This window comes from Chaetura pelagica, unplaced genomic scaffold (assembly GCF_000747805.2).
Source record: "Chaetura pelagica isolate M959 unplaced genomic scaffold, ChaPel_1.0 scaffold360, whole genome shotgun sequence".
Classification (NCBI taxonomy): Eukaryota; Metazoa; Chordata; class Aves; order Apodiformes; family Apodidae; genus Chaetura; species Chaetura pelagica.
The window spans coordinates 2,251,400-2,270,077 of record NW_009951950.1 but is presented as its reverse complement, the minus strand read 5'-3'; the positions used below and the strand labels follow the sequence as shown (position 1 = coordinate 2,270,077).

The following is an 18,678-nucleotide window of genomic DNA, read 5'->3' as shown; positions in this document are numbered from 1 at the left end:
GTCCTTTTGGGCCTGTAATATGGTAATGTCCTTTCATGTGAAGGACACAGACCAGAGTGCTTCAGATTTTGTTCAAAGAAAAGAGGCCAATGTTTTTATTTTGAGGCTAATACTTGACATTTCTGTTCTTCCTCGTGCCATTTCTATTGGGCGCTTGTCCGGAAGGGGCCAAGCTGTGAATTGTGAGGCAAGTATGTACTGGTCTAATGACTGTAACAGACATGGTCATCAGCAAAGTTGCTTGCAGAAGACTGTGCAGAAGCCAAGTAGGGATTAAAAAAAATAGTTGAGGGGCAGTGGAGGGGGAGATTGATCTTTTCTGGTTTGAACTGTTTTATTTTTGAGAGAAACCATATGAAGAAAATCGCTCTTTATCTTGGAAGTAAAGAACTTGGTGTTTAATGTTTGGTGATACTTAATACAATGACTTGAAGAACATGAGAGTGGAAAAAATAAATGAACCCATTGCTGTGTTAGGGCACCGAACACTGAATGCCCTGCCTAACTCTCATACGGTGTGTGTGAACATTGGTGCAGTGTTTTGGCTGTATGAGACCCTTGGCGGGGGAGGAAGATGACAGAGGGCTCCACTTGTCTTTTTGAACACAAGTCTGCTTCCCAACAGCTGTTTGTAAATTAATTTATTAGTGGGAGAAATGGTTCCATTCTTACAAGAAAACACTGGGAGAATTTAGGTTATTCATCATAAACTTCAATATCTCCTTGTTCAACTTGCTTTACTTTGCTTTCTTGTGGTAGGCACAATAGTGGCTCTATTGAAACAGACTTTTTTTTTTCCCTCTGCAATGTGCTTCTGAAGTAGGTAGATTACTAATGATGCAAATAGATTTGGATTGTGCAGAAACTGTGCCTTAAAAGGCAGTACCTGATTTGTAGAAGAGATGGTAGAAAACAAGCTTTCACAAGCAAAACTGCTGCTGAGTTTTATAAATAGTACTGCACTGTAAGCAGATGGCAAATGAAAATGGTTTGGTTCCTCACAGCTGGCAGATACTTTATCTTTGGGCATCGGGAATTCTGCTTCACCTTCACATGCTTAACTGTCAGAAGTATTTGTTACCATCTACTGGTTGTCCTGGTTATTTGCAACACTGGCAAAGACAGCATATTGGCTGTGGCAGAATGGTAGGGTCATGTGTTTATTTTTTGGGCAAGACATTGACGTTGTAGCTCGACATCCTGGTTGGTCTAGTTATAGGGTTTCTAGTTCCCAGTGGGTCAAGAAGGCTAGGGCCAGATATTGTGGGGTATGGAATAAACTCAGTGTGATGGCTTCTTAAATGCATTTTGTTAGGTTAAATGTGTACTGGCAGAATTTGTATTGGATCAGACTTGCCTGTCTAAGCTACTATGACTTTTTGCTCGTTGATACATCACCCATCTTCAAGCATCTGGTGTAAATATAGCACATGCTCCAGGTTAAGTGCTCTGGCTACTTCAGTAGAATCAAGGTTCTGCACCAAAGCCAGATCAAGTTTGTGCCGCTACATAGCCTAAGGTTTTTCTATTATTTTACTTCCCCCCCGACACCTGCACTAACTGGTATATTTTACCATGGAACTGTAGCTTGGCAAAGTGAGGAGTTACTAAGCTTGCTGGAACATGGGTTTGGATGTGGAAATACGTCATTTCCATTTCCATGACTTAGTGTTTGCCAGACTGAGGCACTGTGTGACCAGCCCTGCTCTTTTCATCCCAAAATTCACTGCAGGATTAAGAACCTGCTCCCCAGGTGGATTGTTGTACTCTTCTAGTCAAAGCAAACGCGTAACAAAGTCCTGTAGCTCCCAGCAGCTCCTGCTCGGTGCTTGTTTGGGGGAAGGGTATACAGAACAGTGGCTTTAAAGGCAGACCAGGCAGGCATAGGTTCGTTTACAGAGCTCCAGAGGCTCCACATGCAATTTGTTTGTTCTGGGAGGCTGAGGCTTCTGTTGCAGTTGAAGGACCCCTGAAGGTGCAGCAGTCACCGTGCAGCTTGTTCACCAATCGGGGTTTGACTTCACTGTGAGTGCAGGGCTCTGTGTTCCTTCCAGCATAAGTCCAATTATATGATCTTGGTTTGAAGAGAGGTGTGAGATTCATCTTCAGCAAACAATAATCTTCTTAGTGGGCTGTAAATTGCAAGTAATGATTCCTTCCTATTTTTAGAAGTGATTTGCACCATCAGCAGTGATGGTGAAGACTAGAATGGGGCAGGCTTGGAAAGCAGAGTGTTTATTGGACTGTGTTCCTGTTGCTGAAGCTATATGGACTGTTTCAGGGCTCTTCTTTTGTCCTCCCTCAGGGTTTCTAAATCTAGTCTCCGTTTGATTCTTTTCTTTCTCTTTCAGGACAATTATTCTGAGTGACGGCCCTTGCAAGCGCTACTGAGTGGTTATCATGGGCTTCATTGCCTTTCTGAAGACCCAGTTCATAGTTCACCTCCTCATTGGGTTCGTCTTTGTTGTGAGTGGACTGATCATTAACTTCATTCAACTATGCACGCTAGTCCTCTGGCCCATAAACAAGCAGTTTTATCGACGAATAAACTGTCGCCTTGCCTATTCGCTTTGGAGCCGTGAGTATGCTTGAATGGGGTGGGAGGGCTGGGCTGGGCACTGTTTTTTTGTTTCTCTTTTTGTTAGTTGAAGAAAAAATATACACACACACGTTTATGTATACACACACAGACAGAAGAAAGAGAGAAATGGTAAGTTAGATGCACTCTTTCAGAGCAGTGCAAAGCAGCCATATTTTTTTAAATATTGAAGAAACATACAAAAGTCAAGGGACTGATACATATTATCACTCTATTAAAGAAGTAGAGCTCCTCCCCACCCCCAACCCTATCCTGACTGTCTCCTTTAGCATCAGAGCCTGTGCTAAATGATGGGGAAGGGGGAATTCACAGAGACTGCTTCGGGTATTGAGCATATGCATGATATTGACTACTTAAGAGCCCAAGTCGACTGTGTGGTCTACAGAGAGAGATGTCTCTCTTGAAGTATCTAGTGTAGATGACTCTACAGCTGAGTTGTACGACAGCTTCAGAGTCCTCTTACACCCTACAGTGTCCATCTGTGACTCCAGTGTCTCCTCTTGTGAACAATTTGTCGCTCTTTTCTTCTTCTACCCGTCGGACGGCTCTACAGGGAGTGCAGCTGCTTTGCTCTTCTCTTTCAAATCTTTGCAAAGCTTCCTCCCTGTGGGTGGCTTTTTTTCCCCTCATACAGTTTAAGAAGGGATTAGATTTCTGAAATGAATGTTTAGAGGGCTCCTTAGTCCAAATGTCACCTCCTGTTTCAGCAATGAATCATCTAATTTGTTTCCATTCTCCATGCCCTCCCAGTATGCACGGCTACTTTACCTTAGTGCTCAGCTCAGCATCCAACTCCCACTTTGGGTAAATGAGTCATCTAAATGAGTACTTAAATTACCATTGAGTGGTCCACTACAGGCACCCACATTTCTTAATCATTGATGTGAAGTACTCCCAACAAAAACTCTCTAAAGTATCTAGCTGGGTTTCTTTTTAAGGTGCTGTCCATGTCTTTCCTATGCTTTTTGTCCTACCTATTGAGAATGTTGTCTGAGAAGCACAGGAGAAAAGAAATTAGAAAGCGGCAGGCAAACTGTTAGGAGAAAAAGTCTTGTAATGGAAGAACTTATGGGTAAAAACTTCAAAATTAGTTTGGTTGGAGGGGAGTTGAGGTATATGGGTTTATTTTTGTTGTTGTTGGCTTGCAAGAATTTCTCAGTGTGCTTTTAATAATCTGCAGTCAGATCTTGTTCAGAAAACTATTGTTGCACTCATAGTCTGGCTTTTCTGAGGATATGAACTGCTTGTGCCTGTAAGGCCTGTAGGGTCAGACACTTGATTTCTACAAGTTAGCATTGTGCATGGAAAAATCATGTTTTAAATGCTTATGTATTGTATCTTGTATACACTGGAAATAACCTACACCACTGTTGAAAAAGGTTTAGAGAAGCCAAGCAGATAATTGGCTTGTACCTTTGATGACCCCTTGTGTATAGCTTATTATAAATTAAATGTTTGAGAAACTAAGCTATGAAAATCAATGTAAAAGTTATATGGGGTGTGTATATATGTGTATATATATATATATGCTGATGTGCTGATAGCCTGTAATGGAAGAGCTGACAGAATATGCACTTCGGTTGTAATTTATAACAAGTTAAGTAAGCCATGTAAATGCAGCAGTTCAAATGTTGCCATTCATCATGAAATGTGCTTTGTTATGTGGGAGCCTTTTGCTAATGAACCTGTAGGTTGATGTTTTGTTCCAGATGCTATGTTTTGCCTGCTTACTCCAAGCTGTTTACTTTTAGGCTGAGAGTGTTCATATCAGAGCTGTCTGGAACAGAATCTGCTCTGCCTGCCTGTCAGAGGATGGATGTGCAGGGGTAGATACATGGGTGATTGTGCTATAAACTACAGCCTACTGAAAACCAGGCTCCAGTCTTATGGTATCTCTTCTCAGATATATAAAACACACCTTCAGAAGGGGAAGGAGATAGACTTTCTCCAATGTTCATGGCAGATGTTTGGGATAAAAAAAACCCCATCTTGTCTCAGTGTAAACCCTTTGCAGCACATGTCAATGATGACGGGTAGTCTGTTCTTCAGACTCTCCTACATCAGCTCCTTTCAGATGACTCGTGCCTTTGGATAGCGCAGCCCATTTGATTTAGTCTGGTTGCAAAAATAATCTCTCAAATATTAGTTTTTTCAACTGAGGGGGGTGCACTGTGCCTCTTGCTTGCTTTGTTTGCAGGTAGAGGCTGCAAGCCTGCCTGCTTTCGTGTGTCGGAACCCTGGCCACAGGAGGGAGGTTGTTGTAGCAAGCAAGATGTTGCTTGTCCTCTACAGGAAGTATCCTGAGCCATGCAAATGTTATCATCTCTTTGTTCAGAAGGATGGGCTTGCTGTAGCACTGGCAGGATTGGTGTCACAGAAAATAACTGTAACCCACACACCAAAAAAAAAGGAAATGAGCCCACTCCTTGTTATAATTACATCATTTATCAGTACACTTGTGAAGGACAATCTGTTTCTTCATATTAGTTCTCTGGCTCATCATCCGTTATCTCTCAGTACTGAAGTCTGGCAAATCTCTTAGCAGAGCTTCCTCCACTATTTTATAGTGAATGGTACAAGAAATGCTCTGCAGAAAATCATCCACATCTGACTCTGCAGTTGTTTTTTTTCTGCATTAGAAGAAGAAACACACCCATTTTAATTTATTTTTTATAAGAAATTGCAGCACCTTTAGCAGGTATTTGAGATGTTCCTCCTTCGCACATGGACAGCAATGGAAAGGGAAAGTCATTCAGAGTATCACACTGAGTTTGGTACCACTACTTCATTCTCCTGGCCACCTGCTTGAAAGAGCATAGGAAGAGCATAGTAACTGAGGATGCTCTTGGCTGTCCTCCTTTCCTTACTGAGCCAGGATAACCAGAGCAAGAATGGTAAGTGGTCACATCATTTGCAAAGAGACAAAGCTGGAAAGCAGTGACAGAAATCACCAGTTGGTATAACGATTATTCTGTCTTTCCTCAACTGTATTTCCAGTTGACCGTGTTTACAGTCTCTTGATCAGCAAGTTGCATAACCTTGTCATGCCTCCAAATGAGTGTCCTGACAATGGCACACAGGAATAACCTGGTGGCTAAGTAGTCCTGTGGGAAATATAAGTGAAAAACATAAAGTTAGAGAAGCTATATATCTTCAGAAGACCAGGATTGGTTTTCCTTATCATTTACCCAAATACTCTATTTGCCTTCTCTCTGATGTGTTCTGAAATTGGAAACACTCTTATTTAGCACTATGGATAAATTACCTTGTTGTAATCCCAGAAGCCCTTGAGCAGGAAGGGGCTGATCTGTTTTGCAAAACCAAGGCATCTTGATGGAAAACTGAAATACTGCATGGCAGAACGTGGTGTAGAGAACCGAGGGAGCACTTTTCAGTTTTGACCCTGCAATTTTGTTTCAGTAATGTAGGAAGAGTTGGACTTTTTAACTGCCGTATTTGTGCAACCTAATTTTTATTGCATCCATATCTCATTGAAATGAGAAAATAGAAGTGACGACAGTTTGCATGGACACAAATTTTCCTACTGGGAAGTTGAACTGTTCTTGTACTTTTTATAGTTGTCCCACGATACAAGCAATGCTTTCCATCTGCTTGGTTGTACACTAATGAGAGAAATAGGCTAACCATAGCAACTACATTCAGTGCATACTGAGTTTAAGTGGAAAGATTTTTTCAAGATGTAAAAAAGGAAGAGCGAGTAACAAAGGAAATGATCAGAGTAACAGAGATGCTGGGATAGTGAGAAGCTGGAGAATATACAGGAGAAAGGGCTCATTCTTTCTTCTGCAGTAAAAGAAAGACAATTTACCATTATTGGCTTTGCCCAGGTATTTTGATAAATTATCTTGGTTCTCTACTACTTCTGACTCTGTGTTGCTGACCGTAATACAGAACAAATAGAGTCCTGTGTTGTAATACGAAGATCTAATGCAGAAGATCTATGACACTGTATCCCTTTAAAAATCCTTTATTGGTCTGTTTACCTCCATAAAGCTTGTTTCATGTTGATTAAAAGCGTTAGGCTACATCTATGCATAATTTGTATTCCACCTGGGAGGAACTGTACTCATTTAGTTGAGCAATCAACAGCTCAACTGTCTGTTTTGGGTTTTTTTTTCTAGTAATCATGAAATTTCACATTCATAATATAATGCCCAAACTTGTCACTAGTAAGAACTCATTAAATGATTCATAATGCATATAACTAGTGCCCTAATTACCACTTAAGAATAGTGATGTTATTTGTTCTATACCTGTCCGAGCTTTCATTCCATCCCTGCTGGGTTGGATTGAAAAGGTGACAGTGGCATTGGGAGGCAGAAGGGACCAGGCACTGAGTGGGGCTGGAGATGAAACACTAAATGCTTTCTGTAAGTGGCACCCCTAACTCCTCTCTCCAACTTCATCCTGTTTGTCAGAGTTGGTAATGCTGCTGGAATGGTGGTCAGGCACAGAGTGCACCTTGTTCTCAGATGAGGCCACAGTGAACACATTTGGGAAAGAACATGTCATCATCATCTTGAATCACAACTTCGAAATCGACTTCTTGTGTGGCTGGACTATGACAGAGCGCTTTGGAGTGCTAGGGGTATGTGAGGCCATGAGCTTTCCCTTCATTTGGAGGACTAAGGTCTGTTTAAAGCCTACCAAATACAGTACAGTTTCTTTGTATTTGAGTTTCCAGATGTTACTCCATCAGCTCTTCTTCATGTTAACTTTAATGTCTTTGTTTGATCTCACAGTACAAGTCATCACATTACATTTTTTGTTTGTTATTTCTGTTTTTCTCCAAGAGTTCCAAAGTTCTTGCTAAGAAAGAACTACTATATGTGCCCCTAATTGGCTGGACGTGGTACTTCCTTGAGATTGTTTTCTGCAAAAGGAAATGGGAAGAAGACAGAGATACGGTTATTGAAGGATTAAAACGTTTGTCTGATTATCCTGAATATATGTGGGTAAGTGTCAAGTTCTTCTTCTAGTACTGATTTCTAGAAGTGAAATGGTGACAGATGTACTCATGTGGTACTGTATCCTTATATATCAGGAGAAGGTTTGCTCACTGCTTTCTTCAAGTGTTGTCAAGGAACTGTGTGCTGCTTGAGGAGGTCTTTTGGGATGTGCTGGTAAAGAGTTGCTCTCTTTACCAGTAGGTAATGGAAGTATTTTGAGAAACAGTTCAGAAGCTTGCACAGATGATTAGAAACTTGACAATAATTTAAAAATCAGGCTTGTGTAATACTGGCTCAGTTTTGTCTGAACTGAATTTACCTTTAAAAAAAAAAAAAAAGCCAGTATTTGACTACTATGTTTATATAACTTAAAGCTACATTTTCTGAGGTAGGCTAAAAAGACAACAAACAAAAAAGTATTATCTGGACAAGTGAGTGAATTTGGGTGGGAGGGATGCACAGACCATGTGGACTTTGATATGAAGTTATTGTTAGTATGGTCGTTGGTTTGAGAAGTGACTGTTTTCCTCCAAAGTCTATGAGAATATATGGCAAGCTTACATCTGCTTTTGCAGTCGTGCTTTTCCTTTTTATTTTCATGTTATTTGAAGTCAAGGGTGAAACATCTATGTTTCATTATGCGCAATGTTCTTAGATTTTACTGCAGCAGCACAGTGCTATAATCAACCTGTTATTCTCTACCTCTGAATGCAAATGTTTTGATAAATTCGTTGGTTAGCTTTTCTAGCAGTACATGTAATGTACAGTTACTTGGCTCATGAAACATTTTAAGAGGCTTTTTGTACATTTTAAGTGATTTTTCATTAGTATCCAGTACAGCTTGTTAAAATGAATGGTGAAATAGTAAGCCTCAATTAGCACTATTGTGAATGTGTAATAAGTGATTTCCTATAATTACGAAGTTATAAAAAACAAGAATCTGGAGAATGTTTTTTTTAAATTACCTGATTGCTTGAACTAAATTAATATATATCCTGCTGTTTAATGTGGAGAAAAAAAAAAAAAAAAGAAAGAAAAAACCCTGTCAGTTACAAAATCTCAAGACTGTACATCAGTTGCAGATCTATACATTTTAATGATTCTACGATTGAGAACCAAGGACTAGTCTCTAGGGAAAACAGCTCAAAAATATAAATTCAAAATGTAGTTAGCATTGATTATTTAAATCAAGACTTCCTGCTTGGTAATTTAAATTGTGATTAAAATTGACTTGAGAGCATCGATTTCCTAATTTTTGTGCATTTAAATGCCACAGTTAGGGCTGTATGCACAACCTTCTTTCGTGAGGTCTTTCTAATGCGTGTGCTGAAGCACAGTCCCTCCCTCACAGACTTGGTCTAGGAGGATCATTGCATCATTAAGCACATTTGGGTGAGAATTTTGTACAGAGGAAAGAGCTTGCATTGCAGACCAGGGTTGAGATTTTGGTGTTAAGCTCGGTGCCTTGTGCTTTCCTCACCTCTCAGTGGTGATGGTTGCTCAGATTTTCATAATGAACATGCCCTCAAGGTCCAAATGAAGATTCCAGGACCAGCTCCCTTTCAGTGCATTCTGGCAGGTCTAGCACTCATGTCTGGCTAAGTGGCTTAAACATTCATATAACTTGCCTTTTGTGATGCACAGTAGGTGGATACATAGAGGAAAAAGTCAAGCAACTGCAGTGCTGAGAAATAGCAAATGTATAGATGCATTCAACAAGTCTTTCCTTTGAATTGCAACAATACAACATTGCATGATACTGCTGTGAGAGTAGTAGCAACCTGCCCTTCTCCCCCTCCATCGCTTGCTAGGGATGCAGAGGTCGGTGCAGTCAAATGCAGTAATGTTTTCCATTGCTGGCTTAATGGGAATGATACCCATCTCTCAAAAAGGCCAGGGATAAACAAAAAATCACACTAGGGCCGTCAGAAGGGCTTTTTTTCCTCTTGACTTTGCATTGCTTCTGGTCTCTCTCTCAACTAGAACAGAGGCAATAGAGACTGAAGAAAGAGACTGATGTCTTTAATAGTTGCTTAGGATACCACTGTCAGATTGGTGGCTTCCAAGATGAAGAAGGTAAAGGTTTTTAAGGAAAGGCACTTTTTTCTTATGAATACAACTTCTACAAATGCAAAAAAAAAAAAAAAAAAAGAGTCAGAAAAGCTTTCAGACAAACAAGTCTGTCTTCAGATGAGTAATTCTGGTACAGTACAAATTTTAGATGAGGTAGCTAGTGATTAATAAGTTTTTTCCTAAAGTGGTCACATACTTATATTCAGATTGCTTTTCCTGATTTGTAGATTAGTTCATCAGCAGCCAGCCAAAACTTTCAGGGATTTTTCTTTTTTTTAAGTGTTTCAGGTATAACCATTTAGACTTCTTGTCACCTTAAATTTGGTACGGTTGTTGTTGGAGTTAATTATAATTTTAAATGAGTTGTGAGGTGGTGCTTGTGCCTAATACATGATGATCTAATGAGACAATTGAAGTGTGTGCACATGCATGGATGTATGTTTGTTTTACACAAACACTCAGTATACTGCTTGCTTTCTTTTGATCTTAAAATGTCTTCTTTTTTTGCCTTTTGTCTCATTGTACTAGTTTCTCTTGTATTGTGAAGGAACTCGTTTTACAGAGACCAAGCATCGTATCAGTATGGAGGTAGCAGAATCCAAGGGGTTACCTAAACTGAAATACCACCTGTTGCCCAGAACCAAAGGTTTCACCACTGCTGTCCAGTGTCTCAGGGGAACAGGTACTGGCAAGCTGCTACTCATTCTTTGCATTAATTGTAATGTGTTGTTTAGTATACGATGTGTAGCACTGTGTAATATACTCTCTGGTTTATCATGTCCATTGCAATTAGTGAGTTGGCAGTGTTAAGCATTCAGCACGTCAGATGTTAATTTGTGCCACATAATTATCCATAATTCTCAGGTATCAGTCTTAAAAAAATAATAAACCTTTCACGTATGTCATTGTTGCTTAGTTCATCAGGTTCTCTTGTGTTTTGATAACACACATGCAACACAGATGAGAGTGTCAAGTGGCTGATACACAGAAATACAACATGTAAACACAAAGTAGGGAAGGACTCTGCTACCTGACATCACAAATGCAAAGTGCTTGCACAAGGCCCTGTTGCTGTCTGATGCAAGGCTGCCAGCAATGTGGTTGCTAGAATTGCTGATATAACAGCCCTATTTTCTTTTTTGTAACAGTTTCAGCAGTGTATGATGTAACACTAAATTTCAGAGGAAACAAGAACCCGTCTTTGTTAGGAATTCTATATGGAAAGAAATACGAAGCAGATATGTGTGTAAGGTGAGCATATAATGATGGAGGTGAGCCCTGAGGTGCATGCTTTGGCATGTTGAACTTTATTCAGATTTTACAGGGTAATGTCCTTTGCTGTAGCCCCCTTTTCCTTGTCCTTCAAGCTTCTCTGCTGGCTACAGAGACCTCTCCATTTCCCCCTTGCTTTAGTTTGCTTTCATGTGTGAGACCCCATGATACCACCTAGCAGGTGAGAGAGCACCGGGCAGACTTTTTAAGCTTGGGTATCACCATCTTGTTCAGGGGGCACTAGTCTGCATTTTTCCTTTCTCTTCTGGGAACAGAAAACCAACTGTTCTGCCCTCTTCCCAGTCCCCTGCAAGCATATGCATAGTATAAATAGCTTGTCCAACATGAGTAGCCTCTTGTAGTAAATGGTGTAAAGCCCCTTGCTGTGCCAGTTCCTCTCCTTCTCTCATGTGATTTGATTAGCAGATTAGAAGTTAAATAATGCTGAAATTCAGATATTGTATAACGAGGTGATGCATTCCTCACAGTCCTCGTTACTTTTTGACTACAAGAGTAACTGCTGACACCGAACTCCATGCAGCACATACACACGTGCATGCACACTTGTACATACTTTCTCTTTCTTGCTTTTTCCTTGTTGCCTTCTGCTTTAAAGGCTTCCATGTGATCATAAAAACTGCCACCTTTTCCTGTTCAATTTCTTCTTTTCTCTTGTATGTTTGCACTTGACAAGCAACCTGGTTGTTCTTTCCAGTTCTTTTGCAGTTCACTTCTGCTTCTCTGGGGACTTCACCCACACTTTGGAAAACATTGCTACATTCTGGTGATGAGTTTGATGTTTGGTTTTTGAAAGGAAGAACTAAAAAAATAAGACTTGTTAATTCCCCCCACACCTTCCCCTCTTATTGTGGTTCTGTGCATTGCAGCCATGTGGCACTGCCTCTATATGTGGCCCTTCTACATGACAGATGTGTCTTGCCAGAACCTCCAAGGGTTAAAGACTTCATAGGGAGTCACATTGATTATCCATTGTGTCAAGGTATAGCAGCAGCATTTTTGTGAAGGAAATGCTAACCCAAGGGAAGCGAAGTGCTGCAGCCCTGATGGGGAAGGGAAGGACATACATTCCAGTTCTGTTCTCAGATACTATAACTACAGCATTTTAGTCTTTGAGCTGGAAAGAAGGCTGCAAAAGTGATGGGGAAAGAGAGATTAGCCCATTTGCAAGGGGTTTCATTGTGACTAGTTACACTTTCTGAACATATTCCTGATGAGGAAAGTAAACAAGACAACTTACCAGCAAGCAAAACAGCTCATCAGGTCGTTGCCATCTGTAATTCCTTACTGATGGCAGACTCATGGCATATCTAGCTAGATCTGGGATACACATATGTAGGTGTACATCTCTATAACTATACATAGAAAAGCAGCTGCATTCAGTTAAATATCCTGTGGCTTCCTAATGGAGATTCCAGTTGCTTTTATTTGTTGGTGAGGTAGTGGGAAGAAGAAGAGAAATGCAGTTCTCAGGAGTGGATAGAAGAGGTTTTAGCTCATAAAATTCTGTTGAGGGTGAGATTGCAAGATAAAATTAATTGTACCCTATTAAAGAAACTAATGACTGCGTTCAGATAATTTTGATTTAAAATATGTTTGTGAACTGAATCAGTATTGTTTAGATGCTTCTCTACATTTGAGGGTTTTTTCTCCGTTTTGGAGAGGAAGCTATGAAAATAAGGGAAATATTTTTACGGATTTTTTTCTGAAAATGGAACGTGTCTTTAATGTGCCAGAAGACTTAGCTTAGCTCAGAGAGGCACATAAGCCCTTGGTTTTGGTACATGCATATGCTGTTACCTGTGCAGAGGTAAGAAGCTCAGCTCTCTGCAGAGGATTTTTGCCTGACTGGCTCCAGAGAAAACCAGCTGAATGAACAAACGTTATTGCTGTGATCACCCTCTGGTGGTGATAACAGTGCAGCGACAACTTCACCAGGGAGCTTTCAGGGAGTTACTTTTTACTGAACTTTTGTTGAGTATTATTTATATTAATTGAGCAGCCCCTCATGTTAGAGCTAATGAAAGTAAGTCTCTATAATCTGGGGTTTGTTTTTTTTTATGGGGTGCAGAAATTATTAACGTTTTATTACAATATCTTCTCTCTGCTGCTGCAGGCTCAAAGGCTTTAGTTTGTACTGCAGAAATATATTCCCTGATTAAATAGCAGCAAATCATTTTAATCTGGGATCACTATGTATAGAGCCTTCCCGGAGGTCACCCTTCTGTTCTTACTGCCCTGCTGTAAGTCCAAGTGTTGCCAAAATACATTTGAGCTGAGGGTAGGGAACATGCCCTCTACACACCAAGCAACTTATTTCTGAATTGATCCAGGACTTAGATATGTGCCATTAAGAAAGGAGATGGTACAGTTGTGAGTATGTGTTAGTGGCCTGTCTCAGGAAATAAAAGAATGCAGGAGAATTGCTAGCTCTTTGCCTCTTGGAAGAGGCTCTTAAAAGGTGGCAGTTCTAGGTGAGGTCAGGTCAGTACCTGGAGGGGGGAATAATTTTTGTATGTACCCAGAACTGCATGACTCAATCTCTAGGGCTGGAGAGGGAAAGAAGAGAAGTACAGGAGCTGTGGAAGATGTTTTCCTTAGAGTTTATATGAAGTATATTTGTAACCATCCCTCCTATTCCTTCCAAAATATGGTTTTCACTAAAGAAATGTTGCAAACAATTATCTTGGGAGTTTGCCACTTGCTTGTCTTTTCCCCGTTCTGGGTGCCTCTGTCTGAGCTCGCTGGGAATCAACCAGTGGTGGTTCTGGTGTTTGAGTGGGAAAGGCTTGTTTTATTAATGTGCTCTCAAATTGATAGGAGTTTGTACAGTTTCTTTTTTTTTAGGAACCTGAGCTCTAGGTGGAGAGTCAGACTTAAGTCCCAGTTCTCTGCATTTAGGATCTCTGCCATCAGTGACAATGTTACCTGTAGCTTATTAATTGAGTAGAAGATCTTCCCTAGCAGAGGTCTGAAGTCAAATACCTGGATTTTCCCTTAATTTTTTTTAAAATTTTTTTTTTTTACATGACTCTACTAAACTAGGAGATTTCCTCTGGAAGATATCCCTCAAGATGAAAAGGAAGCTGCAAACTGGCTTCATAAGCTTTACCAGGAAAAGGTAAACAGCTTTACTTTCTTTCCTCTCTTTGGGGACTTTCACAAGGGTGGTGTATTAAGGCACTGAGTAATGCACACACTTCCAGGGGATGGAGAGAAGAGATGGAAATATTATGTATAATTTGGCAGCCATCCCTCAAACTGCTGGAAGGAGCAGTACAGAAGAGCCCCTTGGTTGCAGAGGGCTGGCCAGTGAGTAGGTCTCAAATTGCCAGGAAGCACAGTGGGATTCAGAGATACGCCTGAGTTGCAGAAGACTAATAGCAATCCAGTCTTTTTATTCTGTAGCTCTTGGGTCTCTGTCATATATTTCTTAAAGCTCCATTTTCTCTGCGGGTGTTTTTAAACACTCGGGAAGAATGATGACATGTCAGGGACAGCCAGACCCAGCTCTTAGCCTCAGTTGTCCTTTGCTTTCATATTTCTTTCACTGTCACTTTCCTTCTGCCTCCTGTTAGTAGCTTTGCAGTGGTGTGTGACATGGTACAGACAGTCCCCAGGATCAGCTGCCTGACTGATGTAGCACAGCGCCAGCATGCCTTCAAACAGCTCTGAGCTTTTCCTCATGTCTTTTTTTTTTTTACCTTGGATGGTTCATTTCTTAACCGTAGATTTAACAGTTCTGTGGGGAGGAGGAGAGAACTGTAATAAGTGTCGCCCAGCCCTAATTGGTTGAATTTGAAATGTGTACCTCAATTTTTTTGTGTTGCTTATCTTTGTTGGAAAACAGAGGAGCACAGAAGCTTTAACTTTTTTGGGTTTGTTCTGCTATGATGACCCAGGCTGCAGCATTCTCACATTTGTACATAGGCAGCAGATTGTTCTGAGTTTCATTTTGTTTATTTTAATGTAATTTGTTTGAATAGCTAAGCACTAATTCAATCAAAGGAAGATAATTTACTTTGCAAAAGCAGTAGCTATCATCATCTTCTTCCCCAGCCTTCCATTAGCAGATACATCAAATATAATGGGATTAGAGAGCTTAAAATAAATATATATATAAATTTGGGATCTTGAAATCCTGCTTCCTGCTATGAGGGACGTGCCACCCTTGTGAAAAGGCTCTTAGATGCAAGAATTCCTTCTGGCATTGTCTGGCTGGAGGAGCAGACATGAAGGTGTATATTACAGCGGGTGGTCTTTCTCTGCTTGGCTCCTGCTTTGTTAAACAGTGAATGCAGAGCTAAGTAGATGCAGCACAGAGCATTCCCTCTGCTTGGCAATGTTCACTGCTTTACCTGCAGATGGACAGCTTGGTGTTCCTTGCTGGTGTTGGCTGTACCTCCATTCAACTTTGGTATGAGGTGTTGCTGGGGAGGTATTACTTACGTATGTGGGTATTTTACATATTGATCTTACGGTGATGTGTTGTCACTGGGATCCTTAAAGTGGATTTCCTACACAGAGGGTATGTCCTCAAAATGTTGTGTTACTGGTATGGAACACCTTGTGCTTCTCAGCCCCTGATAAGAGAAACAAGAAGAAAAACAGTTCAAGTGGGGAAAAATAAGAAATAACCAAAGTTGAGCCATCCTTGGTAATAGCTTGGAAACTCTGCAGAGCATTCTTACAAACTGAGGGCAAACTCTGGACATGCTGCTCCTGTGATGGATGTGTTTCATGATAGCATCCCTCTGCAGGCTCACCTGAAGTTTTGGAGTTATGGCTAGCACAGTGCTGTCTCTGCTGGTTAGTTTGTGCTTTACCTTCCTAGTCTGGCAGCATTTTTCTGCTGTGCTTTGCTAAGTCATGCTGACCTTTCTGGAAGTAAAAGTGGGAAGAAAAAGCATCCAGCAGAGAGGCAGGTGGTGGCTGAATTGGCCTCTGGCCTGATGCTGCCCTAAATTCCTAAGCAATTAAGAGAAGAGATGAAGGTGTTTGGTAGTGGAGATCTGATACGGTTTCAGTTTGCCTTTAAAGGGCTAGTATGGTAGCCTTGGTGGTCAACAGAAATGCCCAAATAAATGACAGCAGATGGAAATGGATGCTGTATACTGTTGATGGGTATTTACCACAGGTAATGTCCTTAATGTTGTCCTGGAGTTGACTGGTCTTAGTTTGCTTGGTGCAAACATTATGAACATGTTTTCTTCTATCTTCTCTTTTTCCCAGGATGCTTTGCAAGAGATGTATAATCAGGAAGGCATATTTCCTGGCCAGCAGTTTAAACCTCCTAGGAGACCATGGACTCTCCTAAACTTTCTTTTTTGGGCCACAGTTCTCCTTTCTCCTCTCTTCACATTTGGCTTTGGAGTTTTTGCAAGTGGATCACCTCTACTTATCCTTGCATTCCTGGGACTTGTTGGAGCAGGTAATAAATGCAGAGAATATGCTAAGCCCAGAATGCCATGTAACAGGAATCATTACCTCCAATAAGTTCTTTGTATTAATTAATGTGAATGGTGTTTGCAGAAGAGCAGCTGGATCTCACTCTGTAGTCGATATATCATATAGCATTTTTATTAATTCAAAAGCTTTAATCCAGGCAAGCTTGCCTTCATATCTTAGGCAATATCTGTAGCAATCAATAGCAAGTGGGTCTTGTAGACCATTATTATGGTGCCTGAGGGAGAAAATATTTTATTGTACACTTTGCCTGTGAATTAAGAAAAAAACACAAACTAACACAAAACCAAGCAAACAGGCAAATAAAAGAACACCCAGCCCCCCAAACAAAGAAACCTAACAAAACCCAGATGGGAGCCAGGAGGAAATATGCTTCAATGGGGATACCGCCTGTCCTGTTAAGCAACATAGAAGCATTAATTAAATTTTTAAATCTGGACTGTCCTCCTCTTTTTAATGAGAGCTGACCTCTGACCCCTGTGCAGCCTCATACAGCACACTGTTGGTCTGTAGTCACTGTTCTCTTCAGGACTGGGTTAACTCATGTTGGCTGTGCTTGTGTGTTTACTTATAACTTCTTAAGTCCTTGAACTGGTTTTAATATGCCTCTCATTTCTCTGTTATATTTTAAAGCTTCCTTTGGAGTTCGTAGACTGATAGGAGTAACTGAAATAGAAAAAGGCTCCAGCTATGGCAACCAAGAATTCAAGAAAAAGGAATAATTGACAGCTGCACTTCAGTACATGTAACCAGACTATGGTATCCAATTAACTTCAGTTAAAAAACAACAACAAACACTTAGAAACTATCTTTTTCTTATTAACTGATGACTAATATTAATGAATAAAACTTGAGCCAAGAATGAAGAATTTGGAGGCATCAACTGAAGAGAACGCATCAACTTTCTGCCTGTTTAAGGATTACTGTAGTCAAACTATGGGAGAAATTCTGGGATGGGGTGGAAGAAGAAACTAATTTTTCTTGCTTTGTTGGGGGACTTGGGGGTGGGGAGAGAAAAGAGGGCATTGGCCTTGGCCGTGTGCATTTTCAGATGACTGAATACACTGGTTTCTGTCAAGAGCACTACACTCACTTTTACAACAGGAGCCACTGAATGTTTCCTCTTGCTAAAGCCAACATAATGTTTGTTAAGTTCCAACTTTTTTTGTTAATAAGCCAGGAGAAAACAACCCTTCTTAAATTAATTGACAAACGTTCATTGGGTTAGAGTAATTTCGGAAAGGCTGTGTTGTCATGGCTACAGGTGAAATCCTATTTGTATGTTACACTGATACTCTTTATTTTCAGGCAGTGTCTTAAAACTTCTGAAATGTGAGCGAACGGATAGTGGAGTTTGGAAGCAGTGCATTAGTGAACAGCACATACTGTAGAACAGATCCACTAGTATTAAAAGAGTATAAAATTCTCATCATATCTCCTGCTAACTGCTCATGGCTGTTTAATTTCAAAATACTACTTCAGTCTAGAGTGTTGTTTGCCTTGTTTCACATCATTCAGATATGATAATCTTGGATCTGTTTGAGCTTGTTTTGGTTTCTAAATTAATGCTGACTGTGGGATTTGGAGTTGTGCAAAGAAGGAAATTTAGCCAATTGTTCTGATGTTTTCTCCTTTTATTTCTGTTCACATTTCTCATCACCAAAGTCCAGTTCAGCCAACTTCTCTCAGTAAATTGGGAGGCAGCAGCAGAAACCAGCACAATAGTTTTCAAAATGTCTTCTTTTATAAGAATTTGAAAGGGAGAGGTCTGTAGTAATCAGATTTTGAATACTGGCATCTCTTGACCTTCTGATGAGAGTTTCAACATTAATTCAAATGGAACCAAGATCTTACCCTGTGTGCTATAATGATAGGATGTGCTGCACTTTCTACTTGGTTGTGCTTTAGATGTTGATGTGAAGTATATTGCAAGGTGAGCTGTGCTGTTAAACATTAGAAAGAGTATGGGATCTCTTCAGGGATTTTAAATACCTTTAGTTTTGCTTCTTGACCCTTTGGTTGTTTTGTTTTTTCCCCTCTGAAAATTAGAGATTAGAATCATGGCTGTAGCTGTCTTTTTTCTTTTTACCTTTCTTTTTACAAGCGCACATGCCAAGATTTCTGTAGATTGCTGCTGTATGCATAGCTGGGAAATGATTTGCAAACGGATGGGAACTACCTGTGTGTTCAAGTCTGAAGGCCACGATCTGCATTTGGCTACGCTTAGAAGTTGGTGAATTGGGTTGCAGATCTACAGCTGAGGGCAGAAGCTGACCCTTG

At 40.4% G+C, this 18,678-nt stretch overlaps 1 protein-coding gene across 1 annotated transcript; it reads left to right on the top strand.

Moving 5' to 3' along the window:
* Nucleotides 1-2,351: 2,351 nt before the first annotated feature.
* On the top strand, nucleotides 2,352-17,806 carry AGPAT3 (1-acylglycerol-3-phosphate O-acyltransferase 3). The gene is made up of 8 exons (XM_009997921.1): nucleotides 2,352-2,578; nucleotides 7,039-7,208; nucleotides 7,414-7,575; nucleotides 10,171-10,324; nucleotides 10,791-10,893; nucleotides 13,978-14,053; nucleotides 16,165-16,363; nucleotides 17,032-17,806. The coding sequence occupies exons 1-8, from the start codon at nucleotides 2,401-2,403 to the stop codon at nucleotides 17,118-17,120; spliced, it is 1,131 nt and encodes a 376-aa protein (XP_009996223.1). The 5' UTR covers nucleotides 2,352-2,400; the 3' UTR covers nucleotides 17,121-17,806.
* Nucleotides 17,807-18,678: the final 872 nt, after the last annotated feature.

What these genes read in the sequence shown, in the direction of transcription:
- AGPAT3 (XM_009997921.1), top strand. Translation starts at nt 2,401, where the DNA reads ATGGGCTTCATTGCCTTTCTGAAGACCCAGTTCATAGTTCACCTCCTC. An exon ending in AGCGCTTTGGAGTGCTAGGG is followed by an intron (nt 7,209 to 7,413) that starts GTATGTGAGGCC and finishes TTTTTCTCCAAG; the next exon opens with AGTTCCAAAGTTCTTGCTAA. An exon ending in CCAGTGTCTCAGGGGAACAG is followed by an intron (nt 10,325 to 10,790) that starts GTACTGGCAAGC and finishes TTTTTGTAACAG; the next exon opens with TTTCAGCAGTGTATGATGTA.